The sequence below is a fragment of the Mixophyes fleayi genome, chromosome 4 (genome assembly GCF_038048845.1).
Source record: "Mixophyes fleayi isolate aMixFle1 chromosome 4, aMixFle1.hap1, whole genome shotgun sequence".
Lineage (NCBI taxonomy): Eukaryota > Metazoa > Chordata > Amphibia > Anura > Limnodynastidae > Mixophyes > Mixophyes fleayi.
The window spans coordinates 33,606,138-33,633,839 of record NC_134405.1 but is presented as its reverse complement, the minus strand read 5'-3'; the positions used below and the strand labels follow the sequence as shown (position 1 = coordinate 33,633,839).

Below are 27,702 nucleotides of genomic sequence, written 5' to 3'. Positions count from 1 at the left end.
GCCATCCTGCTTCCCCCTCCTTTCATCACTCTGTGCCATCCTGCTTCCCCCCCCTTTCATCACTCTGTGCCATCCAGCTCCCCCCCCCCTTTTATCACTATGCACCATCCTGCTTTCCTCCCTCCTGTATCTATCTATCTATCTCTCTCTCTCTCTCTCTCTCTCTATCTATCTATCTATCTCTCTCATATCTATCTCTCTCATATGTATCTCTCTCTCTCTCTCTCTCTCTCTCATATCTATCTATCTATCTATCTATCTATCTATCCTGTTATTTTGAATCTTGCTAATAAATAACATTCTATACTATGTGAATAAGCAACACTTTATGACTAGACCATACTTGTTTTTTACGGTAAAACAATTAGACCCCAATAAATTAGCAGTGATGGGCTTACAGTGGTGGGTTTTTTTTCTTTGTTCCAAAATGAAGCATTTAGAACCCCCCTCTAGAGATCATTTCTTCGCCCCTGACACCTCCAACATAACACGACTTTACCGAAAATAATCACGGAACAACTTAATTACATTTTAATCCTTTTCAATAAATGTTATCATATGATGTAAATGATAAAAAACAACTGCTGAGGAGTTACATTCAGCATACAGAAGAGTCCACCTTACAAGCAATAAAACATTAACCATGTTAGTACATTACATCACCCACACGGTGTTACTCATTGAAACACGGGGCTTTCAGATGCTTACGTATCATGGGAAAAACCCAAAGCAAACTGAAAGTAAGGACACAAGCTCGGTGACCGAGTGAAGAATAGACTATAATAGGCAGAGAGCAAGCAAAGCAGAGGCAATGAGAGGACAATAGAGACGAGAGAGAGATTGGGAGAGAGAGAAATTGGGAGAGAGAGAGAGGGGAAGAGAGAGAGAGAGAGAGACAGAGAGAGAGAGACAGAGAGAGAGAGAGTGCGAGAGAGACATAAGTAATTTACAGAAAGTAATTGACACACAGAGGTTTAGACAACTACATACACAGAGACACAGAGTAACAATACAACGTACAGAGATGTAATCCTAACTATCAAGCACACACGTACTGTTCATACTGTAGAGCTGGTGGGATGATGTTTCGAAGAGTTAACTTTTTCTTTTCACTATACGTGATCTTGGAGCTCAACCATCGACCAGGTACGTGACTCATTTCTTATAGAGGTTGTACGTGTGTATCCTGATGATAACGTTCCTGTTTTCCTGTACCATTTGCATGTCATTGTGGAATGTAATTATCCGTCCCCACAAAGGCTGTGTTCTCTTTAAGCTTATGATAATGCAAATGTAAAATAGCATATAATCCATAGCCTCAAACAGACCACGTTTTACAAGATTTACCTTCAGATCTGTGCTCCTCATCTGTCATAAGTCCCCGGCTGAAGAGATTGTGGCTCTGCACACTCCATAGGAGATCTATGGACACGAGAATTTTAGTCCGTTTATAAAATCAATTGAAACGATACGACGTTCTTTGGAACGGTAATTGTTCGTGATTGGAGCGTACACACTAGTGCGATATCGCACCGAACAGTCGTTTATCGTGTGATTGGCCCAAAAATCGGGTGAAAAACCATTAGTGTGTACCCAACCTAAGTATCAATCAGCCATGAGAGTACCTTCATTTTACTATGTCTGAACAAAATATATAATATATAGTCAAAGTGTTTGTAAAAAGGCTGGGGGAGCCTGCTGGGATCTATAGTTCGCTAAACACAAAACACATCAGCCTGTTGTAAATGATATACAAACATGTAAACAGTAATGACTAGCCTCTGCTCTAAAGGTTACACAGATTACCAGTACATATAGACTATATTACAGATAGGCGACGTAACGCTCACCAGGCTCTCTAGGGATAGTACCTGTATAACTGTTATATAGCCGCTGGCAGCAAAAGACTGCTCTGCCGGCTGTGCAAAACTATTAGTGCATGCTGAGTCTTGTAGTTCTACAACAGCTACAGAGCTAGTTTGCAAGCTTCCATCAACATTGCTATTGCTGCTAATGCTTGATACAAACTAAACCTCCTTATTGTAGAACTTTGCTTATAGAAAATAATAATATTTGTTAATTTTATTAGTGTAATGTGTGTGTGTTGCATCTCTCAGGCACCTTGTGTCAGAGTCTTAACCTCCATCGCCCTCCAGAAGTGAAATATTTTTGCTGAAACAGTAACGTGTTTTAACTTGCAAAAATGAAAAGTAGATCATGAGAGTCTTTAAATACACACTGATTCATGAGCTGTCAGCTGTACGTTTAATTCTTTGTATTTTATTTTTCATTTTTGCAAGTAGAAATATTTTAGAGCGCCATCTACTATTTCAACATATTACATCATCATCATCATCCTCGCCGTTTATTTATATAGCGGCACTGATTCCGCAGCGCTGTACAGAGAACTCACTCACATTAGTCCCTGCCCCATTGGAGCTTACAGTCTAAATTCCCTAACATACACCTGACACAGACAGACAGACAGACAAGGGTCAATTTTGATAGCAGCCATACATGAACATATTGTCTAAAAAATAATTTATTAAGAATATATAATATAACAATTTACATAATCATGAACAAATAGTTTCAAGAGGTTTCAAACAGTAACATTTGATATTCTTGATCACCTTTATACTGACATTTATAAATGTGTAACAGATAGTTTATTCATATATTTAAGACATGGCCACATAAGATTGAACAGAATTGGATCCTTAATAGAATCAATGCTTAATAGAAACAATAGCTTGATGGATCTTCCTTCTCCGAAAAGCGTTTAAACAGATTTTTTGGACAATTTTGGATGATGATACGGCAGAAAGTACTACCTCCTCCCAATCACAATCACCGGGATCTTAAAACAACACGAGGCAGTCTTTCCTGTATGTGTATTTTGTGTATTCACAGAGCAAAGATAATTGCTTGCGTGGAGTGATAGTGTTATATTCACATGTATAATATCATGTTTACAATTATATTATAATGTGCCTCTCCACAGTCATTAGTTGTCAGATCGGAACTTTAGTGTTTCTTAAACTCAGTATAAATCACTGAACTTGGCATTAAGTCACAGTAAACAAAATAATGACCACTACATTACCGCCTAACGCGGTGAACATTTTCTTTTACCAGTTTAAAATGGCTTTGCAATGTAAAAGAATCTATAAGTCAGGAATGACGTGTATGCCTCATTAGAGACTGTGAATTAAAATATACGCAGGTTTGGTCCAGGTGGTTAAACTCTGGTTATGCTATCGGAGATGGTGTTGGTGATTATTTGTTATACTGGGCCCCCAGACCCATACATTTTTGTTGCATTTCTCTTAATATTGTGTAAACTGGCCAATATATCTGTGCGAATTGTATCTGTATCAATTTAATGTACTTTTTTTATTATTTACTGTTTTCAATATACTTAAATTGTCAATAGAGCTCATAGGAAGTCATATCATATAATAGACACTGTTGGGGGGAACAGTGTGAGACTATCAGAGCATAGCTACTGTGTGTTCAATACACAAACAGTTACTGCTACAGAGTACTCCTGTATAACTCTATCAATGGAGGAGATTGAATTCCGTGCAACATCCACGGAGACACCTCGAGTCAATGTTCCTTCCTGGAAACTACACTCATTTTTTCTCGCACCCCATAGCCGTGAACTGAAACATGAGCGGAGATTTCTACCGTAACTGCCGGCAATGTGCGTAGCCGGGAATCGTGGTGATGTCTGCACGCCAAATCGCCGTCAATTGAATCTCCCCCAAAACTCCTCATTCGGCCAATAAAACCAGCACAATAGGCCGTGAGAAAACGAAACACTGTTAAATAAAAGCAGTTTTTGCTGAAACAATGTATCAATAAACAAAACACTATTTACTTGTGCTGTCGATATAAAGAGAAAATAAAGAAGAGATCATAGCAATGCGGGTCTAGGAAATTCTTGCCAATGTTTCATATGGTTTTAAAGAGCAGTCTGTCATTAGAGCAACATGGGGTAGCGTAAGGAATGTGGCAGGATCTTGCCTATCCTTTACACCATCCGGCAAAAAGGCTACTACTCCCATATTATAGAAGACAAAATAACATTACATTGTGCCCACTATCCTTGACACTTCGGGTCTACTTATTAACAATAGATGATAGAGCTATCGCCATCATTTACCATTAAAACCTCACAGAGACAGGTGTGCGCTACCCAGCTGCCTCTGCGATTCTGGCCAGGAGTGGTAAGAGTTAAGAGTCTCCAGGGATATGTGCGTCTGTGACCCGGATAACCTGCCCACACATGCCGAGTGGAACTGAACGCTCGGACTTGGTCTCTGTCCAGAAAAAATCAAATACTTTTTTTTTTTAGTATTTAAATAGAAATTATTATTAAATTAAGAATTATAAAAAAAAATGCTAAATTTAATATTATTACCAGGTGAAAAAAAATTGTTATTTAAGTAATAATACATTCATTCTTTGAGTAGCTCCTCCTGAGATGGTGATGCTTCGCTTATTTGTTTATGCCTTGCCCGGTGAATCTTTCCTCTTGAGGGTTCTACCTCTGGCATACCTTCCAAGTGTCACGATTTTGCCCGGAAATCCCGATTTGCCGGCTGTGAAAGGGGTGACCCTTTGATAGACAGATAGATAGGGGTGACTCTTTGATAGATAGTGGGACACATTATCTCTGGTCAGAACCACCCGTCTCGCTTGGCATGGTTTTATTAGAATAGGTTACTTTAAGGATAGGGGAGGAAGATGTTGTTCTTTCTGTATTTTATTTATTTATTCAAAATAATTAAAAAAATATATTTAATTTAAAAAAAATTGGCTAATAGTTTGCGTACAGTATTTTGTGTGTAAAAACAGAAGGGGAGGTGTGGTGTTAGTTTCTGTCTGACTGATATATCTGTGTGATATTAGGGCAGAGAGTGGGTGAGACAGTTTAATGTGTTAAGTGTAGCAATGAGCACAATGTTCTAAATTATTCTGTGAAATATTCACCTTGTTCTGCATGTGGATGCCAAATTTTAAGTGTTTACAGTAACAATACCCCAATCACGTCACACAGCACTAGTAATTGGCCGCCATTGTTCCCGCTTTAATCATAAATGTAAACATTATTAACAACTGTGGCTGGATCACGTAGAAATAACTTATTGTAGATATTTATTTTAATTAGGGGTATAGTGCCCCGTTGTATATCATTGCAAATGTACTGATTTTTTTATATTGTATTCTACTTCTGACTTCTGTATAGGAATTGTATTTATTTCTGAGGAAATTGAATGTTCCAGGGGAGGAAATTGGATGTTTGTAACTTCTCTAAAGGAAGCCTCATGCTAATTAATTCTTTTCATCTGAAGTAGCCAACATGTATTTTTAGCCTGAAAGCACATCAGGGAGTCATTGCCTATTATCCTGACTTGTTAAAGTGAAAGGAAACCTCTGAACAATGTGATTTACAATATCACAGATTGCTGTAAATTTTGTTAACTTTGCATAGCATTTAAATCTTTGGAAAACATATTGCATTCTGATACTAAATATCTGATATAATATCTCAGTCTTTGCGGAGCCATCTAGGATCGGGGATGGTGTTACCCCCTGCGAACATGTGTGTCAGAATGTGTATAAAAGGAGCACTGTTTGACCATGTAATGTATCTTTACTTTCTGGATATCACTAGTACCTTCAACTAGTGTGTAACTGTCCTTTTTAGGACTTCCTGATCTAATAAACATCACTGGTTAAGGAATCTGCTTTGATACCTACTTAGCCTGCTGTAATTCCTGTGACCTATAGATTAGACCAATCGAATCCGCTATCCAACTGTTCTGAGGTTGGGACCCTGCATCCAGTATTAACACTCTGCCCCGCTACCCTGCAGCTCTGGCCACTGTGATAGGCCCGGGGGAACCATCCACAGCAACCCTGATCTAAAGGAAGAGGTCAGGGGTACCAGTCCAGATGCCCAGTGAGGGGGTACATTAGCCACTTCTGATTACGTGTTGACCACTCCAGCTGATAGTACTTAAATCATTAGCATTGCAGCTAAATATAGAAAGTCATGCACGTCTATTTGCATTACTTTCAGCTCTGCATTTATTTTGTCTACCTTTTATGTCCCTGTTTTTATGTCCTGTTTTCCTGTCTGACACTGCGGAGCACTGTGGCTTCTTACAAATTAATGATAATAATTACTTAATTGATATTTTCATTTGGACAACTGCAAGAAAGAAAATCCCCAATTGATTTTAAAGGGGTAAGCAACAGACGTGGAGGTCTTTGTATTTAATGAAATATTTTATGGAAAATGCATCTTTTGCATTTATTAATAGTGTTCAAGACACTGTACTCTTTTGTCTATGCACTATATTATATTATTGTATTATTGTATTGTGTACAAATAGGGTAATGCGGCTTTTGCATTTATTACTAACACTAACAAGCCGCATCTCTGCGCTATCATGAGGCGTAAGTATACACTTTTGTACGCTTGCTGTTTTGAGCTAGAAACATCTTGAGATGTTTCTGACTCAACATATACACATAAATATGCTTTTCATTTCCTACATACGTTCAGTGCGCAAATTTGTCCCACGCTAAACGATTCCCAAAGTGTAGAATTCCGATCCACAGATGGGGAAGCAAAACTTTACTCACACAAAATGTTGCCCACAACTTCGCTCATCTCTACATGGGCAAATTGAGGGGGGGGGGGGGTTCCTAGTGCCTGGAAACCCCCCTCCAAGCCTGGGGCACTGTATAATTGAGGTGGCTGGACCCTGCCCCCACTTCAGACGGCTCTTCTTGAAAAGGGAGAGCTGCGTGCACCTAACAGTAGTGCACGCAGCATTGCCCATGTATATTATGGGGATAGGAAGAGTTGGAGAGCAGCCAAGCACTGTCTAAAATTATAGCCACGCCCCCATGCATGCTGGTCACACCCACTGGCGGCATGGTGTGGAAACCCCCCTCTACAAATCCTGCGTTTGCCCCTGCTCTAGCTAAGGGTTATGTAGAGGTTTTAGTGTATAGCTGTGTAGTATACTGGGTTTGGTAGATTGTGTAGGTTATTTTTGTAGGCAGGTTATACTGTGTGGGGTCTATTGTTGTATGTAAGGGTATAAAGTTTTTAGATCAGTGCTAGACAAATCCCAATTGTTAACATATTATCCCTTATCCACTCTGACCTATGCCCAGAATTTTTATCCATTGAGCCGCACCTGAAGTAACTGACTATCCAATAGCCAATACATCAGCCGTAAACCATTTGGAATCGGTTCCGGGGAAAACACCTCCTGGCATTAGCGTTCCAATGACGTATATTACATCTGACTATTACTTGTGCATATAAAGATTAAACAATAAAACAATATGTGAGATTTGACAAAAGGCTAGCCAGAAGCAGCAAAGTGACTTAACGCAGTCCCAAATCTTCCTTTCCCCCCGAGGGAAATCTTTCTACCATTAAACAGGATACTGTCATGCTTCCTCTAGCTGGGTAAGACATACCAGATAAAACGGTGTACTTTCCCAATAGGCTTGTGCACACTGATTACACTGTAAATAAACTGGGAATTTTTATTTTTTTTAACTGGTATTTGAATTGGATCATCAAACCGGTTTGCTAAAAGTGTGTGTATATGCTGATATAATTGCAGCTTATGTAGAGCAGGCTTTTTCAGTTATGTTACTAATATAACATACATTGACATTATTACAGGTAACTGATTATTGTTTCAATGCTGTATAAATGTATATGTGTACGCAACATATTTAAGGCTGTTTTATAGAATAGCTATATATCTGTAGTAACATTCTACTACAATGCCCTAGGGATGCGATTGACTCTAATTAAGTCACAATCTATTGAATTACTCAGCTTGATTTTATTTTATTGCTGCTACTTTCTGATATTGATTGATCCACTGCTATTTATATCATATTGTTCTTGTTGTTCGTTTATATTGCTATTTTTTGTATCGCTATTTATTATGCAACGGTGCTTTTATAATAAATGTCAATGTGTATACTATTTCATTATCTGGGACTGCGCCTTTTAATTGATCAGCGGGGCAGTGTAGAAACTCTTTATTTTAGTTCCTAGAAATTGCAAAACTTGTTTCCGAGCTTTGGGAATAGGCCAGGAATTAATATTGTACACTTTGCTGAACACTGGGGCTACTGTTTCACCTCCTATCTTGTGTAGATATTGAACCTTTGCTTTATCAAAATGGCATTCATATGTCTTCATAGAGTAAATATATATACTGCTTGTATGTGTATATATATATATATATATATATATATATATATATATATATATATATATATATATATATATATATATATTATACACACACATGCACTCTAATGACTTATATAGCCTACAATTAGTACAGAACAATACTGGGACGTTTAAGCTTTTATTGTGCTAAAGGTACCTGCCAATCTCCTCTACATCTCCTCTAAGGGCATCCATAAATTAATTTCCTACTAATCAAACATGTCATCTGCCTTAGGCATAGGTTAAGCATCTGTGATATTGTTATGTTTACACTGACCCACGCAAAACCGGGTGCTACCGTCTTCCTTAATACCTTTTATTCCACCGCTTACCACCAAAATATCATGTCTGATCTGCAATTTCCTCACTTACCTCTGCATAATTAAACACATTAAACTTTCATTGTAATTAGGTGCTTCTTATATAATATATACCGTATATACTCGAGTATAAGTCGACCCGAATATAAGCCGAGGCACCTAATTTTACTACATAAAACTGGGAAAACTTATTGACTCGAGTATAAGCCTAGGGTGGAAAAGAGCGCTAATTTAAAAACCTAAATAAAAATGATAGGTTCAATCTATGAAATCATTTTTAGATAGATGACAAGGAACATTCATAAATGATTATAAAATCAGAGAGAGAGAGAGAGAGAGAGAGAGAGTCAGAAAATATATAAGGATATTATGCCTCCTCTCAACAAGCATGCAAGTTGTTCTAAGCAACTGACTGAGGACTTCAAAAACAACGGTAACTCAGAGTTACAAGGCAGAGAAAAGCTATACAAATATAGCAAAATGCTTCCAGTTAGGAATTTACCCTGTCAGAACCATCATTAAGAAGTAGAAGAGGTACTGGTGCTGTTTAAATCAAGGCAAAACCTGGAGACCCAGAAGATGTGATCGAACGGCTTGTAAATCCACCCCGCAGTGGAACGCATATGCGTTCCAACAACAGGAAGTTCGGCATTTGGAACGCAAGTTTGCGTTCCAAATGCCGAACTTCCTGTGTTGGAACGCATATGCAGAAGTTGAAGCCGAGGGACCGGACACCAGGTAAGTTCACCCGTGTATAAGCCGAGTGCCCTTTTTCAGCATACAAAAGTATGCTGAAAAACTCGGCTTATACACGAGTATATACGGTAATTAATATTTTTATTGCATGTCCTGACAGACTACAACATATAATACGGTAGAATTTGGATGTTTGAAGTACATATTTCCACTCACATCATAACCTTTACCAGCTCCATAGCTTGCAGACTGCTTATAGTATATATAGAATGCCTGTGATACATATTACAAGTGTTTATATAGAGAGATAGATAGATAGATAGATAGATAGATAGATAGATAGATAGATAGATAGATAGATAGATAGTTAGCTAAATAGATAGATAGATAGATAGATAGATAGATAGATAGATAGATAGATAGATAGATAGATAGACAGATAGATAGATAGACAGACAGACAGACAGACAGATAGATAGATAGATAGATAGATAGATAGATAGATAGTTAGCTAAATAGATAGATAGATAGATAGATAGATAGATAGATAGATAGATAGATAGATAGATAGATAGATAGATAGATAGATACAACAAGGTCTGCTTGGACCACAGGCCATAATATCGTTTCATCCACTTTCCCACCAGCAAAGTGTCCCTGGGATTTATTGTTAAATGCCAGCAACTATGGGGCTGATTCATTAAGGATCTTAACTTGAGAAACTTCTTATTTCAGTCTCCTGGACAAAACCATGTTACAATGCAAGGGGTGCAAATTAGTATTTTGTTTTGCACAAAAGTTAAATACTGACTGTTTTTTCATGTAGCACACAAATACTTGATAGCTTATTTGTACACTGACATTTAAAGTTGATATTTGTGTGTTACATGAAAAAACAGTCAGTTTTTAACTTATGTGCAAAACAGAAAACTAATTTGCACCCCTTGCATTGTAACATGGTTTTGTCCAGGAGACTGAAATAAGAAGTTTCTCAGGTTAAGATCCTTAATGAATCAGGCCCTATGTTATTATACTTCAGCCATAAATAACAAATAAGAATGATTTATCTCTTCCCACACTGCAGTTTCTATAGCTTGCAGAGTTTCGCTTAACAATTTTTTACAATGTGTTATAAACCATATGTTCACGGGGAATGAATTTCCTTGTTAGTGAGCTGTGGGTTCCAGTAGCGTGTCCTTTGTTTTGCCTAACACAACTTTGGACTTGCTCAGACTGCACAGTATGAGAATTACAAATATAACCCCCCCTCTCATGGGTTAACCCCTTCCGCTATTTGGTGTGCCCTCCTCTAACACTCCCTGAAGTATAGTTGTAGAGACACAAAGGGGTTAAAGTACAAGAGAGAGAGAGAGAGAGAGAGAGGGGGAGAGAGAAAGAAAGTAGAAGAATGTATGACTGGGAAGGGTGCAGACATGAAAGATAAACAATGTCAAATATGAAAGAGAGGGACTCAGGTAAAGAATGAAGGTGGGAGGGGGGGAACTGCAGACTTTGGATTTAAAATTATGAAGTGCACTCAATGAGCAGCACAAACACTTTGGTATTGCATCCATGTGCCTAGGTCAGGGGTGTCCAAGCTCAGTCCTCAAGGGCTACCAGCAGTTCATGTTTTCTGGATTTCTGTCTGCAGAAGCAGATGTGGCAATGCTCATCTTTGATATCTCGGTGAACGACGTTGCAGGAATGACAGTGTCGTACAGCTTCCCGGAAGAAGTTGGCCACCAAACCTACACTCAGAGCCCCCGGCTCTGTGATGAAATCAAACTGATCCTGCACGGGCTCTGGTCTCTCCATAATGATACAGCCATCAGGTTCAGCCCAATAGATTAACTTACCTGTGCATGATTAAAGAAATCCTGAAAACATGAACTGTTGGTAGCCCTTTTGGACTGAGTTTGGACACCTCAGGCCTAGATGATCTGTCCTACGCACATCGAGGACTTTCTGCTCTGGGGAAACATCTCTCCTCTAACCTGGGGATCTGGGGGGAAGGAAAGAACTGAAAAGTAGAATGATTACAGAACGCACCTTGCGAGAAATGAGTCACAGACATGATGGGGTCACGTTAACACCGTGTTGTGTCACATATCAACAGTGTAACTTAATATGTTAATATTGCATAACTATGGATGTAAAAGAGCTATCACTGAAAAGGCTAAACACTAATAAACTGGTAGATTATGCTCAAAATTACACTACTCCAACAATAGTTTAAAAGGGATTAAATATAAATGATAGTAAATCCATATTAGATGTCATTCCAATCGGGGGAATTTTGCAAAAAAAAAAAAAAGAATAAAACAGCCAGAACAAGCTGTTGAGGAATCAGAAACTATTGTGCAACACAACTTCTAATCGTTGTTATTTTATTCATGTCCAGACTATGAGGAAGTTGGTTTTAAATGTGAGAACATCATCAATTTTGTGTGCAAATTTTTTTTGCTTACTGTAGGATTTTTGTTTCTAATGTTTACAATAGTCTTTGTAAAATGTCTTTTTTGGGGGGGCAAATTGCTGTTTTCAGGCCTGGAGTTACATTTTGTGCCCCCCTAGGACACATACATACTCCTCTAGCGCTTCAGTGCTCCTAGCTTCAAAACCACACAACGTCCTTTCTGTAGAGGTGCACAAAGGAACAGCGGAATGTTGCAAGAGTCTGGTTTAGTGGTGGAACAAGCTGATTCGTAGAGGTTCAAAGTTCCAGGGAAACAAACTTCAAGACTTGAAGTTCAAAGTCATGCACAGTATTTGGGTGGAAAGATAGCGCTAAGAAGAAGGGATTAACACATGTGGAGAGGAGACCAGGGAGCATAGCAGCGCGGTTAATGTGGACATTTCACGTTCTACACTTTTAGGCCTATTCATTATAGCAATAAAAAAACCTCCTATGGCCATAATTTACCAAGAAAATATTACTGTGCCGCCTGAGAAATCCTCAACTGTCCGGGGATACCGGCTGGCAGTATCACCGGGCTCGTCTTGGTGGATCTACACATACGTGACCCAGCTAGCTAGGGGAACTCAGAGCCCTGAATTGGGCTTTCCACTAATTAAAAAAAAAGTTTAAAAATATCTAAAAATTAGTTTTAAAAAATGTATTATTTTAATGTTCGTCACTGTTAAAAAAAACGCTTTATTCGGATAATAATAGTAGAAAACCAGCAAATATTATCACCGGCAAGGGGTTACCTCCAGCAATAGCAGTGCTCTCATTGATGTTGACGCCTTGATAGGGAGAAGCCCTGTCTTCAGTGAAACACCCATTTTCACCAGAGATAGGGCTTTTATCTCTTTAATAAATAAAGCCTTTTTTAATTTACAAGTAAGCAATTTGAATATATAACAGCTATTCAGAGTATAAATATTCATAACCCACTTCATTCTAATTCCCAAAGCATAGCGACTGTGAAATATTGTTACTAAGAGTTGTATTTAACGTATACGTGATCTTGGCATCTGCCTGGGCCAACACTGTCTAGGGGGCAACACAGTCTGAGGAACAGCACAGCTTTGGTGGCAGCACCATCTGGGGAGGACACAATCTAGGGGCCAGCACAGCCTAGTGGTAGCACCGTCTGGGGGGGCAGCACAATCTAGGGGCAGCACAGTCGGGGGGGGCAACACAGCTTAGGGACAGCACAATATAGGAGGCTGTTAGCTCAATCTGAAGGGCAGCACAGTCTGGGGGGCAGCACAATCTGGGGAGCAGATCAGACTGGGGTGCAGCTCAGTCTGGGGGCAGCACAGTCTGAGGGGCAGCACAGTCTGGGGGCAGCACAATCTAGGGAGCAGCTCAGTCTGGGAAACAGTTTACTCTGGGAGACAGGTCAGTCTGGGGGGCAGCACAGTCTGGGGGGCAGCACAGTCTGAGGGGAAGCACAGTCTGGGGGGCAGCACAATCTAGGGAGAAGCTCAGTCTGTGGGGTAGCACAGTGTGGGGGGCAGCACAGTCTAAGGGGCAGCTCAGTCTGGGGGGCTGCACAGTCTGGGGGGCAGCACAGTCTGGGGGGCTGCACAGTCTGGGGGCAGCACAATCTAGGGAGAAGCTCAGTCTGGGGGGTAGCACAGTCTGGGAGAAGCACAGTCTGGGGGGCAGCACAGTCTGGGGAGCAGCACAGTCTGAGGGGAAGCACAGTCAGTGGGCAACATAGAAATGGCTTTATGCTAATTGTATTGTTTTTATTTGGTATTTGCCAATCTCACATTATTAAAGTAAACATAATGAAGAACGGGTGGAATAAGCAAGTGTGGCGCACAATGGTTAACTCAGGCCATATTCACTCACAATGCCTTGGGGCAGCACCGATCCCAAAAACAGCCCCTTGGAAAGGGAAAATAAATGTACATAATCCCAGTTTATGAGCCTTTCCTTCCCCAGAATCTGCAGCCGCCCCCTCTTCCTGGGTTCAGTCACTGATTTCCTATAAACTGCCCTTGTTTATCTTTCAGTCCTGCTTCATCTCCAGTCTTACATTGTGCAGCTTTCTGTCTATCTATTCACCACTTAACCCCCACGTGTCTGTGGGGAGAGGAGGACTTTACCACAGGGAGTGTTAGAGGAGGGCATCACACAGCAGATGGGGTTAATCCATGCGAGGAGGGGGGAACATAATATTTACAGTTCTCATGCAATGCAGCCCAACAAGTCCCATGTTGTATTAGACAGAACATCCGACATGACACTGGAATACGCAGATCACTCGCTAGGAAATTCATTTTGTTTGCAGCCTCCTTCCTTATGACTATAGGATTACAACACTCTATAAATAAAAAGTTTAGGGGAACTCTGTAAGTAACAGACAGTGGAGTGTGCATACTTGCCAACTCTCCCGGGATGTCCGGGAGACTCCTGAAATTCGGGTCTGTCTCACTGACTCCCGGGAGAGCTGGCAAATCTCCCGCTACTGCCACCCCTAAATTTGTCCCCACCCCCCGCAACAAAACGGCATTTCCGTTGTGGGGGACGGGACCAAAATGACGCATTTGGCTGCGCCCCTGCCCCATAGACTTGTAGAACACAGGGTGCATAATATGATTTCATCCACCTCTCCACCAGCATTTTTTTTACCCCCTTCCCCCCACCACAAGGAGATTGCAGAGGGAAGTTCCAAGTGACAAGTGCAGGGGGTGCGGTGACACGATTAGAGTCATTATGGCCCCACCCACAATCCGCTGTGCCCAATTTGCTACATCACGCAGCAGAGGGCAGGGTCATTGCGACGCGTTTCGCAGTGGGAGGGTGCCCTTCTCTCCCAGAGTCTGGGAGAACTCTCCCAAATTCTGGGGGTCTCCCAGATATTCCAGGAGAGTAGACAGGTATGATGTAGACTCATCTATCTACCATTCATACAACTGTTTCCACTTCATTAGCTCTCATCAGTGCAAACTGTGGAACAATGGCTTCTATGTATAAGTATTGCATTGAAGTCATGCAGAACAACCATTAAGATTAGGCTGAGGTAGCCTAAATGAACTAAAAATCCCTCAACTGTAAATAAATTACGGCAACAGAAGGAAACTAATTATTGTGGTCCTGTATCTCTATTCAGTGGGGGCAGATATTTTGTGGGCTTATCCAATACTGACCAGCGACATATCTGAGACATGAGTATTGGTTCAACCCACAAATTTAATATATATGCGATGGGTACGCTTTTAAAACAGGTGTGCCTATAATAATTATTTATAATTAGTATTATGTGCGTATGTAAATAATTTGAAGTACTTAGGGATTTAGTCAACAACATTGTGCAATGTGCTGGAAACCATATCAGCCAATCAGATGGGTGTTTTCATTTGTTAACCTGTGCTTGAAACATGACAGCTAGAATCTGATTGGTTGCTATGTGTTACAATAGCAGAGACTCAACGCGTCAGAATTTAAAATCTCTCATATTTCCTCACGTCTGATGGAGATTTGAGGGAAGAGAAGCAGAGATTTCTGTACCATGTTATCCTGAGGTGCGCAGCTAAACATTGAGGCGATGTCCGATGGCACATTGCAGCTAATTGAATCACCCTCTTAGGGCTAGATTTACTAAGCCTTGGGGTTGAAAAAGTGGAAATGTTGCCTATAGCAACCAATCAGATTCTAGCTGTCATTTATTTAGTACATTCTGCAAAATAACAGCTAGAATCTGATTGGTTGCTATAGGCAACATCTCCACTTTTTCAAACCCGCATTTTAGTAAATATACCCCTTAGTGTCTTCCATGTAAACTTAAAAACATATGTTTGCCCTCTCTTGTTCTCTCTTCTATAAATCCACCCAGAGGTGAATATTTGTACAATTGAAGACCAAACATACTTTAAATTCCAGCTCCTACAATTACACTTTGTGCTCCCATAGAAAAGAGGAGAAAGAGAAAGTTCCACCTGCACTTTTCACTGGACAAATACATTTTTTATATTCTCCAGACATGCAATAAATACCTGTAGATATGATGTGAAATTCCTGACATTATGCACAACAATCATTTATAGAATGTGAAAACATCACCTATTTTATTGTACATCATGGGTCATGCTGGATTTTGTAATGAGTTTTTTTTTGCACATTCTATCCCGTGTGATGGAAAGATTCAGGGACTGTAACAAGCAGCTTACATTATTACAATTCAGTACCTAATATCACTATTCCGACACGGAGAAGCCCTACAAAAAAAATCCAAAATTATGAAAAAAACTATTTTAAAATAAACAGACTCTGGAGATCTCCAATGAAAGCACCATGCTGACAGCAAGTGATTCTGATTGGCTGACGTCATCGCGACGTCTGTCAATAGAAATTTAAAGCGGCGATGTCGGGTTAAGTGTTTAAACACTTAACCTTAAGGGTCCCCACATTGCCGCTTTAAATCTCTACGTGGCAATGACGTCAGCCTGCACTGCCGAACACTTGTTCAAACGGAATTACTTGCTGTCGGCATGGTGCTACCATCGGAGATCTCTAGCGTGGTGTTGAAGGTAAGTCTGTTTATTTTAAAATCGTTTTTTCATCATTTCGGGGGTTTTTTGTAGGGCTTCTCTCTGTCGGATAAGTGGTGACCGAAAAAGTTCACCCAAAAACTTACATTTGTTGTCTTTCTACACTCAAATAACCTTGACCCCCAAACCAACATTGCTGTGTGACTGAAATATATATCACTCCACTAAGCACCATTTCTCATTGCTAGCAGCATGGTGGCTAAGTGGTTAGCACTTCTGCCTTACAGCACCTGGGTCATGAGTTCAATTCCTGACCATGGCTTTATCTGTGAGGAGTTTGTATGTTCTCCCCGTGTTTGCGTGGGTTTCCTGCGGGTGTCCTGGTTTCCTCCCACACTCCAAAAACATACTGGTAGGTTAATTGGCCGCTAACAAATTGACCCTAGTCTCTCCCTCTCTCTCTCTGTCTGTGTGTATGTTATGGAATTTCGACTGTAGGCCCCAATGGGGCAGGGACTGATGTGAGTGAGTTTTCTGTACAGCGCTGCGGAATTAGTGGTGCTATATAAATAAATGATAATAATAATAATAATAGCTGACTGGACCTATATGTAGTATGTGGCACATATGTAATATGCAGCATTTATCCTTATGTATCAAACTCCTCTTTTAGTAAAGATTGTAAGATTACAAGCCGGGCCGTCTTACCCCTCTGTCTGTCTGGTAATACCCAGTCTTGTTTTATTACTGCGTGCTTGTTCGTTCCCAAATACATACCAACTGTCACAATTTTGGCTGGGCTTCCCTATTCGCTAGTCACGAAGGGGGGTGGAGCATAGCAAAAGGTGGGTGGAGTTTAAAACCAAATTTCCCCATTTGTAGGCAGAGTTTGTGCTGAACAGGGCAGAGCTTATTTTGTTTTCCAATTTCATGATTCTAAATGTTGGGCGGTATACAAATATAAAGCACCGATGAGCATGTCGTCTCTATTTGCCTGTTTGTTATTATCCAGTACTAAAGCAAGACTGGAAAGTAACAAAAGGATAAAGAGATAGAATACATTAAGGTGGTTGGTGACACAATCTATATTATTACTTCCCTTATAGTACAACCCATCTCTAAGGCTTATCTACGACCGCTCACAGCTCCTTTATGTGCACCTATTTGTCTGCTAGTGCATTTAACATGAGGGTAGATTTACTAAACCTTATACAAAAGGAAAGCTGGAGGTGTTTTCCATAGCAGCCAATCACATTCTAGCTATCATTATCTAGAATGTACCAGATAAATGACAGCTGGAATGTGATTGGTTGCTATGGGCAACACCTCCAGCTTTCCTTTTTTATAAGGTTTAGTAAATTTACCACCTGATCTCTGGGAACTCACTGGTGGTGGAAATAGAACGTTGTTTTTTGGAGGGAAACAAACGTTGTGCACCCTCTGGGAAAGAGGGGAAATCCCTCTGTCCCCAATTTTAAATAATATTGTCCACACGAAAATAACAAATATTGTTTTTCCATGTTGGTGCAAAAGTGGGTTCATTCATGCTCTAAATTTGTACTGCACAAAGAATCCCCCCCCAATCCAAACAACTCCTCCCATTGGAGGCTGTATATCTGTACTCCTGCAGATGCCTCCAATTTGGGCTGCAAAGCCACCCGCTGATCTAGAAGGTGAATTGTACTCGTGCAAAAATAGGCTCATGACGCCATAAAAAGTGCACCTGTGTCACTGATGGATCCTCTGCCATTTCTGGAGTTATTCTCCTGTTTATCACTATCTTATCTATTCATTATAGAGACAGCAGGCTACTGCATAGAAATGTATTAATTCTCATGGTTATACGTCTTATTTGATCTTTTCTCAGGTCTTTCTCAAGTGGGTAACACATTCAAACACTGCCCAGAATGTACAGCGTTAAAGGTATGGCAAGACAATTTTGCCACACTCTTAAAGAAACATGCAACATATAAAGAGTGTGGTAACAATATTGTCAGGTAAGAATGATATCCAATAACCTTATAGTCCTATTCCCTAATAAAATAAAATCTTACTCTAGTGTGTACTCACGTACTTCTTAACCTGTATTTCCTTTCATTTCACTAATTAATTTAATGACCCATTATCTCCCTCTAACCACACCTCCTGCCCATCGTTCTCACCTGGTGCTGTCTGGGTTTATCTTCTTCTTTCCAGATTTAGCTCAATACGGGGGTTCGTCTGTTTTGATAAATCTGAAGCAAGCGTGCTGGCTGTCATGAAGGAAATTGATAAACTTAAAGGTGAGGTTGTATTCTGTGGTCTGTTCAGAGTTATAAAGAATACAGGGGATAACGTATCCTCTACTATCCAGCGGACGGCCCGTGGGACAGATGCGGCTCCCAAACCTTTTTTCTGTGGCCCCCAGCTTTCCTGAAAGATCCGTCGTCTCTAATTGATGACATAATATTATAGACAGTACTGTGATGACGTAGTTAGAACACAAATGTGGCCCCCTTTCAGGGGCGGGCTGGGCCGGGGGGCAGGGGGGCAGCCGGCCCTAACAGCCATGATTCTGAGCGGCCCAGGGGGCCAATGCCCCCTGCCCCCCGGCCCAGCCCGGGCCGCTCAGAATCACGGCTGTTAGGGCCGGCCGCCCCCCCGGAAGCAATATAAATGTGACGCGGCCGCATCCCGTGTCATGTGATGCGGCCGCCTGTGCGGCGTGTGCCCCCCGGGCTGACGTCCGTCTGCCCCCTTTATGGTAACACTTGGAGAGCACTACTGTAGAATATTGGAAGTCACTCTGGCATTCTATGACCATGTGAAAGCACAAGTCCGCAGGCCTAATATCCTTATACTCTAAACCGGTGGTCGAAGTGGAAATTTAGAAGTGGGGGTATGACAACTGTAATGGAAAAGTAAGAGAATGGAATTTAATAGTTTCACAATTAAGGCAGTAGAAGAAGTGGCGGTATAGCATACCACCGTATACACCCCCACTTCTACCACCAATCAAAACACAATTGGATATGTTATCCAATAAAATCCCTTATAATACTATAATGTTTCTCTGATAGCAGCAGCCAAAAACCAGTTGCGGGGGCTGATTTGAGACGAAGGTCACACCCCCCCCCCATTCTGTGATCTCGGCACAGTTTCCCGGCACAATCAAGGTGGCCATCTGGTTTGTGAAGCCTCAGGCGCAGTAAGTCACAGTGACTGGGCCAAGGTCACAAGGAACAGCCTTAAAAGGTCACTAAATCTAAAATAAAAGTTGGTTGGCACTGGTAACTCAAAAGTGGCTGATGACAGAGAACAGTAACTTGTTCTCATCCGCACAGAAAATGCAAATGCAATGATTTACCTCTCAAGTTCTGTCAAGGTATACATACACTAATTGTATACAGACTGACTTGTATGTAAGGTTCTGTGGCCCTTTAACAGCAGGGCTAATGTGACCCTCTTTTTGTATATCAACAGAGGAACAATGTGCTGTTGTTTCTGAATTGTATCATTGTGTCCAGGTTGCAACTAACCATCTATGTCTCCTCTGTACAGAGACCACTCTAAGTTCTTCACATCCTGAATCCAAGCCAGAGTTTTCCAAAGACTCCGATAAGAAGCCCTCGACATCCATCGTCCCCTCAACAGCCAACCCAGATGTCTCAACACAGAGCCGGATGGCTGAAAGCCATAAGCCCACCCAAGCAGATGTACAGACCACGCAGAAAGGAGCACTCACCACATCACCATCAGACCCCAACCTGAACCACCACCTGCACGGTACAGCACAGAAATACTTTACACTCTATGGCTCAACATAATGTGACAATAACCATCAAACATACATCTATAAAGCACAAACAATGTGAATATACGTACAATATCCTGTATGTGTCACAGTGGTCCAGTATTGCTGGGTGCATGTGTTCTATTCTAGATAGAGATGTTCACTGACCCCCGTGTTCTGGTTTTGGTTTTGGGTCTGGATTAACTTCGTGTTTTGGGTTTGGCAAAACCGCCCTCGTGTGTTTTGGTTTTGGATCTGTATTTTTTAAAAGAATTGCTAAAATATGCTAAAATCACATAATTTTGCTCTTTATTTTGATCCTAGATTATTATTAACCTCACTAACACTAATTTCAAGTCATTTGCAATCAATTTTGACCACCTCACAGGTCACAATATTATTTTCATATTCTTTCAAATAAAGACTGCAGCAGTTCTTGCCGGTGATAAGAAGAAGACCATTGTCATGCCTGGGCATAAGACCAAAAATCCACCTCTTATGTGTGGAATTATTTTTACACATATTCTGACAACAGTTGTCTAGCCATTTGTAGCATTGTAAAGCTACAGTCAGTAGAGGTAGGGACCTTAACCATCTAGGATCCTCATCCATGTTGCGCCATTTGAAGCGAGTTCATGGAAAGCTCTTGGGAAAATCAGAAACTTATGGTAAAAAATAACAACAAGCAGTCCAGCATCAGCTACCTCCCTTCTCTAATCTACATCCCAGCACCTGCAATCTACACCCCCAACACCTTCATCATCAATATCCTCATATGTGATCGGAGTTAGTCCTACATCCAAGTTGCTAAGGCGAGATGACTCCTCTCCTATCCAGGACTCCTCAGAAGAATCCTTGTGTGTGTTAGGCCCAATGCTGCTGCTCCTGCTGCTGCTGGTGGTGGATCTTCAACCCAGAAGCAGACCAAGAGGAAGACTACTAGTAGTTTACAACAATTGACTGTTATACAATATTTAGCAAGATTGAAAGCTGTCACCCAGTCGCAAAGCGGATCACAGACGCCATGTGGACTATGCTAGTATTAGTTCTGCGTCCAACATCCACTATTAATGCAGCTGGTTTTAGACAGTTACTTGAGGTCTTGTGTCTCCGTTACCAAATTCCATAATGACACCATTTTACTAGAAAAGCTATTCCTCACCTCTACCAGAAGGTTCATAAATTAATTATTGGGCTACAAAATGCCATTCTACCCACTGTACACTTAACCACAAATATGTGGACAAGCAGAACTGGGCAAGCTAAAGATTATATGACTGTGACAGCCCACTGGGTTGGTGATTCACTTTCACCAGTTGGAACCGCAGCAGCATGTACCCAAGTACGTCACATTTTTCAGAGGCAGGCTACTCTGTGTATCATCTGCTTCACTAAGAGACATATTATTATTATTATTATTATTATTATTATTATTATTATTGTATATTTGTAAGGCACCACAGTGCTTCACAGCGCCGTACAGTAGGGAAGACAAGGACATACATAAAACAAGACATAAGTAAAACAAGAACAGACAAGGCAGACAAAATAAATGGAGACATGAAATCAAAGGGTATGGCAATGACAGTTAGCAATGGAGCAACAATTTAACTGCAAATTCAGAAGACCAAGCCTGCCAGCCCTAGTATGTATATCTCAGCAATGCCAATTAGCAATGGAGCAATGGAGCTCTCCTCTTTGTGTGTAACCTGCCAGCCCTAGTATTTGTATTTCAGCAATGACAATTAGCAATGGAGCTCTCCTCTTTGTGTGTTACCTATTATAACACAGTACAATGTGACTGCAGATTTACACCAAGCCTGCCAGCTCCAGTATTTGTATTTCAGCAATGACAATTAGCAATGGAGCAATGGAGCTCTCCTCTTTGTGTGTTACCTATATAACACTGTACATTATGGGACTGCAGATTTAGAAGCAATGGAGCAATTGAGCTCTACTGAATGTCACTGTAGACTTTAAAGAACACTGCTACCCCCTTATTTTTCTATTCTACCTATGACATTGCCCAACTGCTCTACAGACTGTGCTACCCCTTCTGTGTCCCTCTGTGAAATGGCGCTGGATCGCCGTGGAGGGCGGTACTTATAGGATCCAAAACTTGCGAGATCCGATGACGTAACGATGATGTTTTGCCTCGTTTTCAATTCCGAAAGCATGCGAGAGTACCGATGCGGATCTGCTAAGTTCAGGTGTGTTCGGTTCTCAGGGAACCGAGCCTTAGAATCTCTAATTCTAACCAGGGTGCTACCTGTTGGGGATTTGTATGTTCTCCCTGTGTGTGTATGGGTTAGTAATGATAAAAATTTAGAGAGTAGAGATGTCTCTCCTATATAATATAATTTATAATTGTAGAGCAGTGATGTACCTCCCATTAAATAAAGTAAAAATAGAGACAGAGGTGCTCACCGTTAAAATAGGATCCTGGTGCTGGAATTTTTATAGAAATAATGAGTCGTAATAGATCAGCTGATCGAATATTTAAAGAGTAATTCCTGATCATGTGACTGCAGTGACGTCATCCAGAACCGATCGCACGACCCAGTCAAAGTCATGTTTAAAAAGAGCGCCAATAATAATAATATATTATGTAGCAGAAATATGTTACAAGACAGAGGCGCACATATCAATTTTATATATTGTGTTACCTCTTATGTTTGTCTATCTCATCGCGTGTCTCATACTATATTGGCTGAACTATACGCCCTTTGACGCTATAGGTATAGATCACATTAAGGCTGACAGCAGGGTTGATGATTGCTACAAAGACAATCCTATTGGATGGATTGTTATGAAGATTCTGGACTGAACATAGAAATTGAATATAAGCTTATTATTATTATTATTATTATTATTATTATTATTATTATTAATATTATTAAGTGGTTAGCACTTCTGTCTCACAGCACTGGGGTCATGAGTTCAATTCCTGACCATGGCCTTATCTGTGAGGAGTTTGTATGTTCTCCCCGTGTTTGCGTGGGTTTCCTCCGGGTGCTCCGGTTTCCTCCCACACTCCAAAAGCATACTGGTAGGTTAATTGACTGCTAACAAAATTGTCCCTAGTCTCTGTCTGTCTGTGTCTGTCTATCTGTCTGTGTGTGTGTGTATGTTAGGGAATAAAGACTGTAAGCCCCAATGGGGCAGGGACTGATGTGAGTGAGTTCTCTGTACAGCGCTGCGGAATTAGTGGCGCTATATAAATAAATGGTAATAATAATAATAATGATTATTATTATTATTATTATTATTATTATTATATTGTGTTTATAAGGGGCCACACAGTAGTGTGTAACAGTAGTATTCAATACACAGCAACAATCAACTACACATTACATAATACATGAAAAACAAAATAACACAAAGACCACACATACTGATCTAACAAATAATACACAGATAACTTGGTAAAGCAGATCCAGTTATTTACAGGACAGTGAGTGAGAGTGATGGTAATATCCAATATATAGTAGGACTGGGCTCAGGAAACCAGGGCTAGGGAAGCAGGCCCAGAGGTACAGAGAGTGATACAATAGTAGAAGGAGGACACAGGGCCCTCTTCCTGAGAGCTTACATCCTACAGGGAAGAGGAAGACAAGTGGGGCACCGAGTGGGGGAGTAGAGGTGATTGGTGAGGAGTTAGAAGGAGGTTGAATAAAGAAATTGGTTTAAAGGGAACGCTTGTCTATAGATAACCTGTTACTCTGGTGTCTTTGTGATTCCTCCTTACGTCACTTCTGACATTACAAACATAAAGAATAAAGGTTCTCCTTGTAAGCACTCTCGGACTCAGTGCTCCAGAGTAAATTCATTGGGTGAACAATGGAACTAGAATTTGTTAAAAACAATATTCTTTCTAAGTTTCCATGAAAAAAAACGGACATATATATCACATGTTGCGTAATCAAATCCTAGTGAAATATTAGTAAGTAAAGTAAGTGATACAGGAAAATAAAGTGTTGTATGATTACTAAAGAGTAAGATCATAAAGGCCTCCTTATCCAACTCTGATTAGTGGTTTAACACCATTACATACAGATATATTCTAATTCAATAACAGTTCTGAATTCTCCTCCTGATAATCCTTATATGTAACAAACATCAGATGTCGAGGGATAATTCTGTCCTGATTTAAGACGGAATAAAATATTGGACCTAATTTTCCAACCTAAGTCAAACTATGATTAGATCCCGAATCTTGTATTTATGTCTTGTTGATATACAACGTTATCCTTAGATGCGAGGAAGAAACAGGAAATCTTAAATTTAGTAAGGAACATGAAGTTCATAGATATGAAAAGCCCACAACAACACTACCCCTGAATACATCTCAAATTACGTATCAAAATACTCTCCCTCTCGACCTCTTAGATCTACCTCTGACATTCACCTTGTCTCATCTCTGGTAACCACCTCTCACTCCCACCTACAAGACTTCTCCCGTGCTGCTCCCCACTTATGGAATTCCCTACCACACTCAATCAGACTTTCCCACAGCCTTCAAATCTTTAGATGCTGTTTAAAAACCCATCTTCTTTTTAGAGGTGACCTTATCCTCGATAACACTATTCACACTAATGCACCCTCACAACTGTCCCAATCTCCACTCTGAGCCACACTTGCTCCTCTTGTTTCAGCTGTGCCTTCTTCCACTTAGAATGTAAGCTCTCTAATGAGCAGGGTCCATCATACTCTATGTTTTCAAGCCTGCGTTTATTTTGTCTGCCTTGTATGTCCCTGTTTTATGTATGTACTGTTATTCCCTACTGTACGGCGCTGCGGAGCATTGTGGTGCCTTACAAATCCAGGATAATAATAATAATAATAATAATAATAATAATAATAATAATAAATGTTACTAGTAGTTATTTTATACAGACCGGCTTATATGTAAGGCTTTGTGGCCCATTGTAGCTGAGCTTATGTGGCCCCCTGTTATATTGAGACATAGAAACAATGGGCTATTCTTTCTGAACTGTATTGTGTGTCAGGGTTACAACTAATCATCTAGGTCTGTTTTTCCAAAGGTTTCGATGAGAAGCCCACAACACCCACTGTCCCCGCAACAACATCGGCAGCCAACAAAGACGTCTCCACGGGGAACCGGATGGTTGAAAAACATAAGCCCGAAGCAGATGTATATACCACGGAGAAAGGAGGAACCACCACATCATTATCAGATGCAAACAATGACCGCCAGCGTGGTACAGCAATATATTACACTCAACTTAATGTGACAATTTCCTATAATTTATATATATATATATATATATATATATATATATATATATATATATATATTTATTACCATGAAGTGACAATGTGCTATACTCTGAAATTCACACAAAAAGTGAAAGCTATGTGTACTATACATAGACATAGTATACTTTGTATTTAACATTTCAAGTGGGTGTATAAGAATGCGTGCCACAACAAAGGGGAGATGAGGCTTCTCATATAGTGTATATTGGTGTGGTCCTCTATGTCCATCCTCCTGGATAGATCTCAGGTCCTTAGGGTCCCAACAGCCTCCTGTTAGTTCAAAGTCTGTCCTTAGGGTCCCTACAGCCTCCTGTTAGTTCAAACTCCGTCCTTGGGGTCCCTACAGCCTCCTGTTAGTTCAGACTCTGTCCTTAGGGTCCCTACAGCCCCCTGTTAGTTCAGACTCTGTCCTTAGGGTCCCTACAGCCTCCTGTTAGTTCAGACTCAGTCTTTAGGGTCCCTACAGCCTCCTGTTAGTTCAGACTCAGTCCTTAGGGTCCCTACAGCCTCTTGTTAGTTCAGACTCAGTCCTTAGGGTCTCTAGAGCCTCCTGTTAGTTCAGACTCCATATTTAGGGTCCCTACAGCTTCCTGTTAGTTCAGACTCCATCCTTAGGGTCCCTACAGCCTCCTGTTAGTTCAGACTCCGTCCTTAGGGTCTCCACAGCCTCCTGTTAGTTTAGACTCCATCCTTAGGGTACCTACAGCCTCCTGTTAGCTCAGACTCCATCCTTAGGGCCCCTACAGCCTCCTGTTAGTTCAGACTCTATCCTTAGGGTCTCCACATCCTCCTGTTAGTTCAGACTCCATCCTTAGGGTCCCTACAGCCTCCTGTTAGCTCAGACTCCATCCTTAGGGTCCCTACAGCCTCCTGTTAGTTCAGACTCCATCCTTAGGGTCTCCACAGCCTCCTGTTAGCTCAGACTCCATCCTTAGGGTTTCCACAGCCTCCTGTTAGTTCAGGCTCCATCCTTAGGGTCTCCACAGCCTCCTGTTAGTTCAGACTCTGTCCTTAGGGTCCATACAGCCTCCTGTTAGTTCAGAGTCCATCACTCCATCTGTAATTACTACTAATAATTGGGGAGCAATGATGACTCTACTCTAGAATACATTTATTAAATGTTTTACATCTGCTTTTGTTTATTGATTTATAGCAAATTGATTGAGGTCATAAAACGGGTTTTAGAAGCCCAATATCTGGAATATAGGGGATAATGTACTCGCTACCATAAATTAAAGAGATATTATAAACGCTGAGTGCTTATATACAGGTCATGGAAATCTGAGATGACTGCGTTACTCTTTATAATACACAAGTTTCACTGATTTAATGAAATTAGACTTCTCTGATTATACTGATATTATATATAGGGGTTTATGCATATATTAGCATCACCTGTGTATTGTAAATGTAACCATGGGTGTCCTTTGTGACATTATACCATATCATATCTCCATTTTCTCTCTTTAGTCCTCCTTCTAACACCTCTCTGTACCCCTTATTGTCCTTCTCCCTCACAGGCAAGGAACAATCAAACAAAGAAAATGGCCCAACGATGAAACATATGCAGACAGCCATAATCTCATTAATTGCAATCATTCTGGTAATTACGACTGTTGGAACTATTCTTTGGTGCCGGAGGAGGAATCCTGACTGTAATTTGTCTTGCGAAGACAGACATTTGGGGTACACAGTCACATCATCAGAAGACTCCGCAGTATGAAGATCATGTGGTCAAGGAGGTGGAAATTGAACAAGAGAGAGGTTCTGTAATAGGTGGAAGAGTCTGTCTTACACAGTCCTGGTCTACGGCATTCGGAGGACTCCCATAAACCTCTATGGTAAAACTTGATCTGCCAAACGTTGGTCACTCACTCATTGGTATTCGATGAATGAGATCCCCAGAGAGGCAATTTTGTGACCCTTGTATCCCATCTATAATAACCTTGGGTTGATAGGAACCCTTATACCATAAAATTCAAGTTAGGAATAACCACATCCATAACTCTTACATAAATAAATGATAATTGTGCAAAATACATGCAATCTCCTACACTTTTGTTAAAAGAAAACTTTGGTTCTTGATCTAGCGCCGGAAGAGGGTCAGGCACCAGGATATATAATAGGTAACCTGTGGCTCTCCAGCTATTGACAGAATGCTGAGACTTGTAGTTCCCCAACACTTAGGGAGCCAGAGGTTGCCTGCATTACATACAGCACTTCGTGGTCGCTGGTGGCTGTAGGGTTGGTGCTGATTAGGGAATCTGGGGGAGCAGCACTACCGATTTTGCTGAGAACAGCCCCCACATTATCTGTTTTCTTACCTCCAACTCGGACATTCCAATGCTGAGTAATTTTATTACTCACCCTCACACTACCCAAAGTTTATAGGTCAT

General features: G+C 40.8%; 1 protein-coding gene across 1 annotated transcript; it reads left to right on the top strand.

Annotated features, from left to right (window-relative positions):
• Positions 1-734: 734 nt before the first annotated feature.
• Positions 735-27,382, top strand: LOC142151174 (uncharacterized). Its single transcript, XM_075206538.1, has 6 exons — positions 735-1,146; positions 18,122-18,251; positions 18,451-18,536; positions 19,795-20,019; positions 25,072-25,248; positions 26,827-27,382. The coding sequence occupies exons 1-6, from the start codon at positions 1,080-1,082 to the stop codon at positions 27,027-27,029; spliced, it is 888 nt and encodes a 295-aa protein (XP_075062639.1). The 5' UTR covers positions 735-1,079; the 3' UTR covers positions 27,030-27,382.
• Positions 27,383-27,702: the final 320 nt, after the last annotated feature.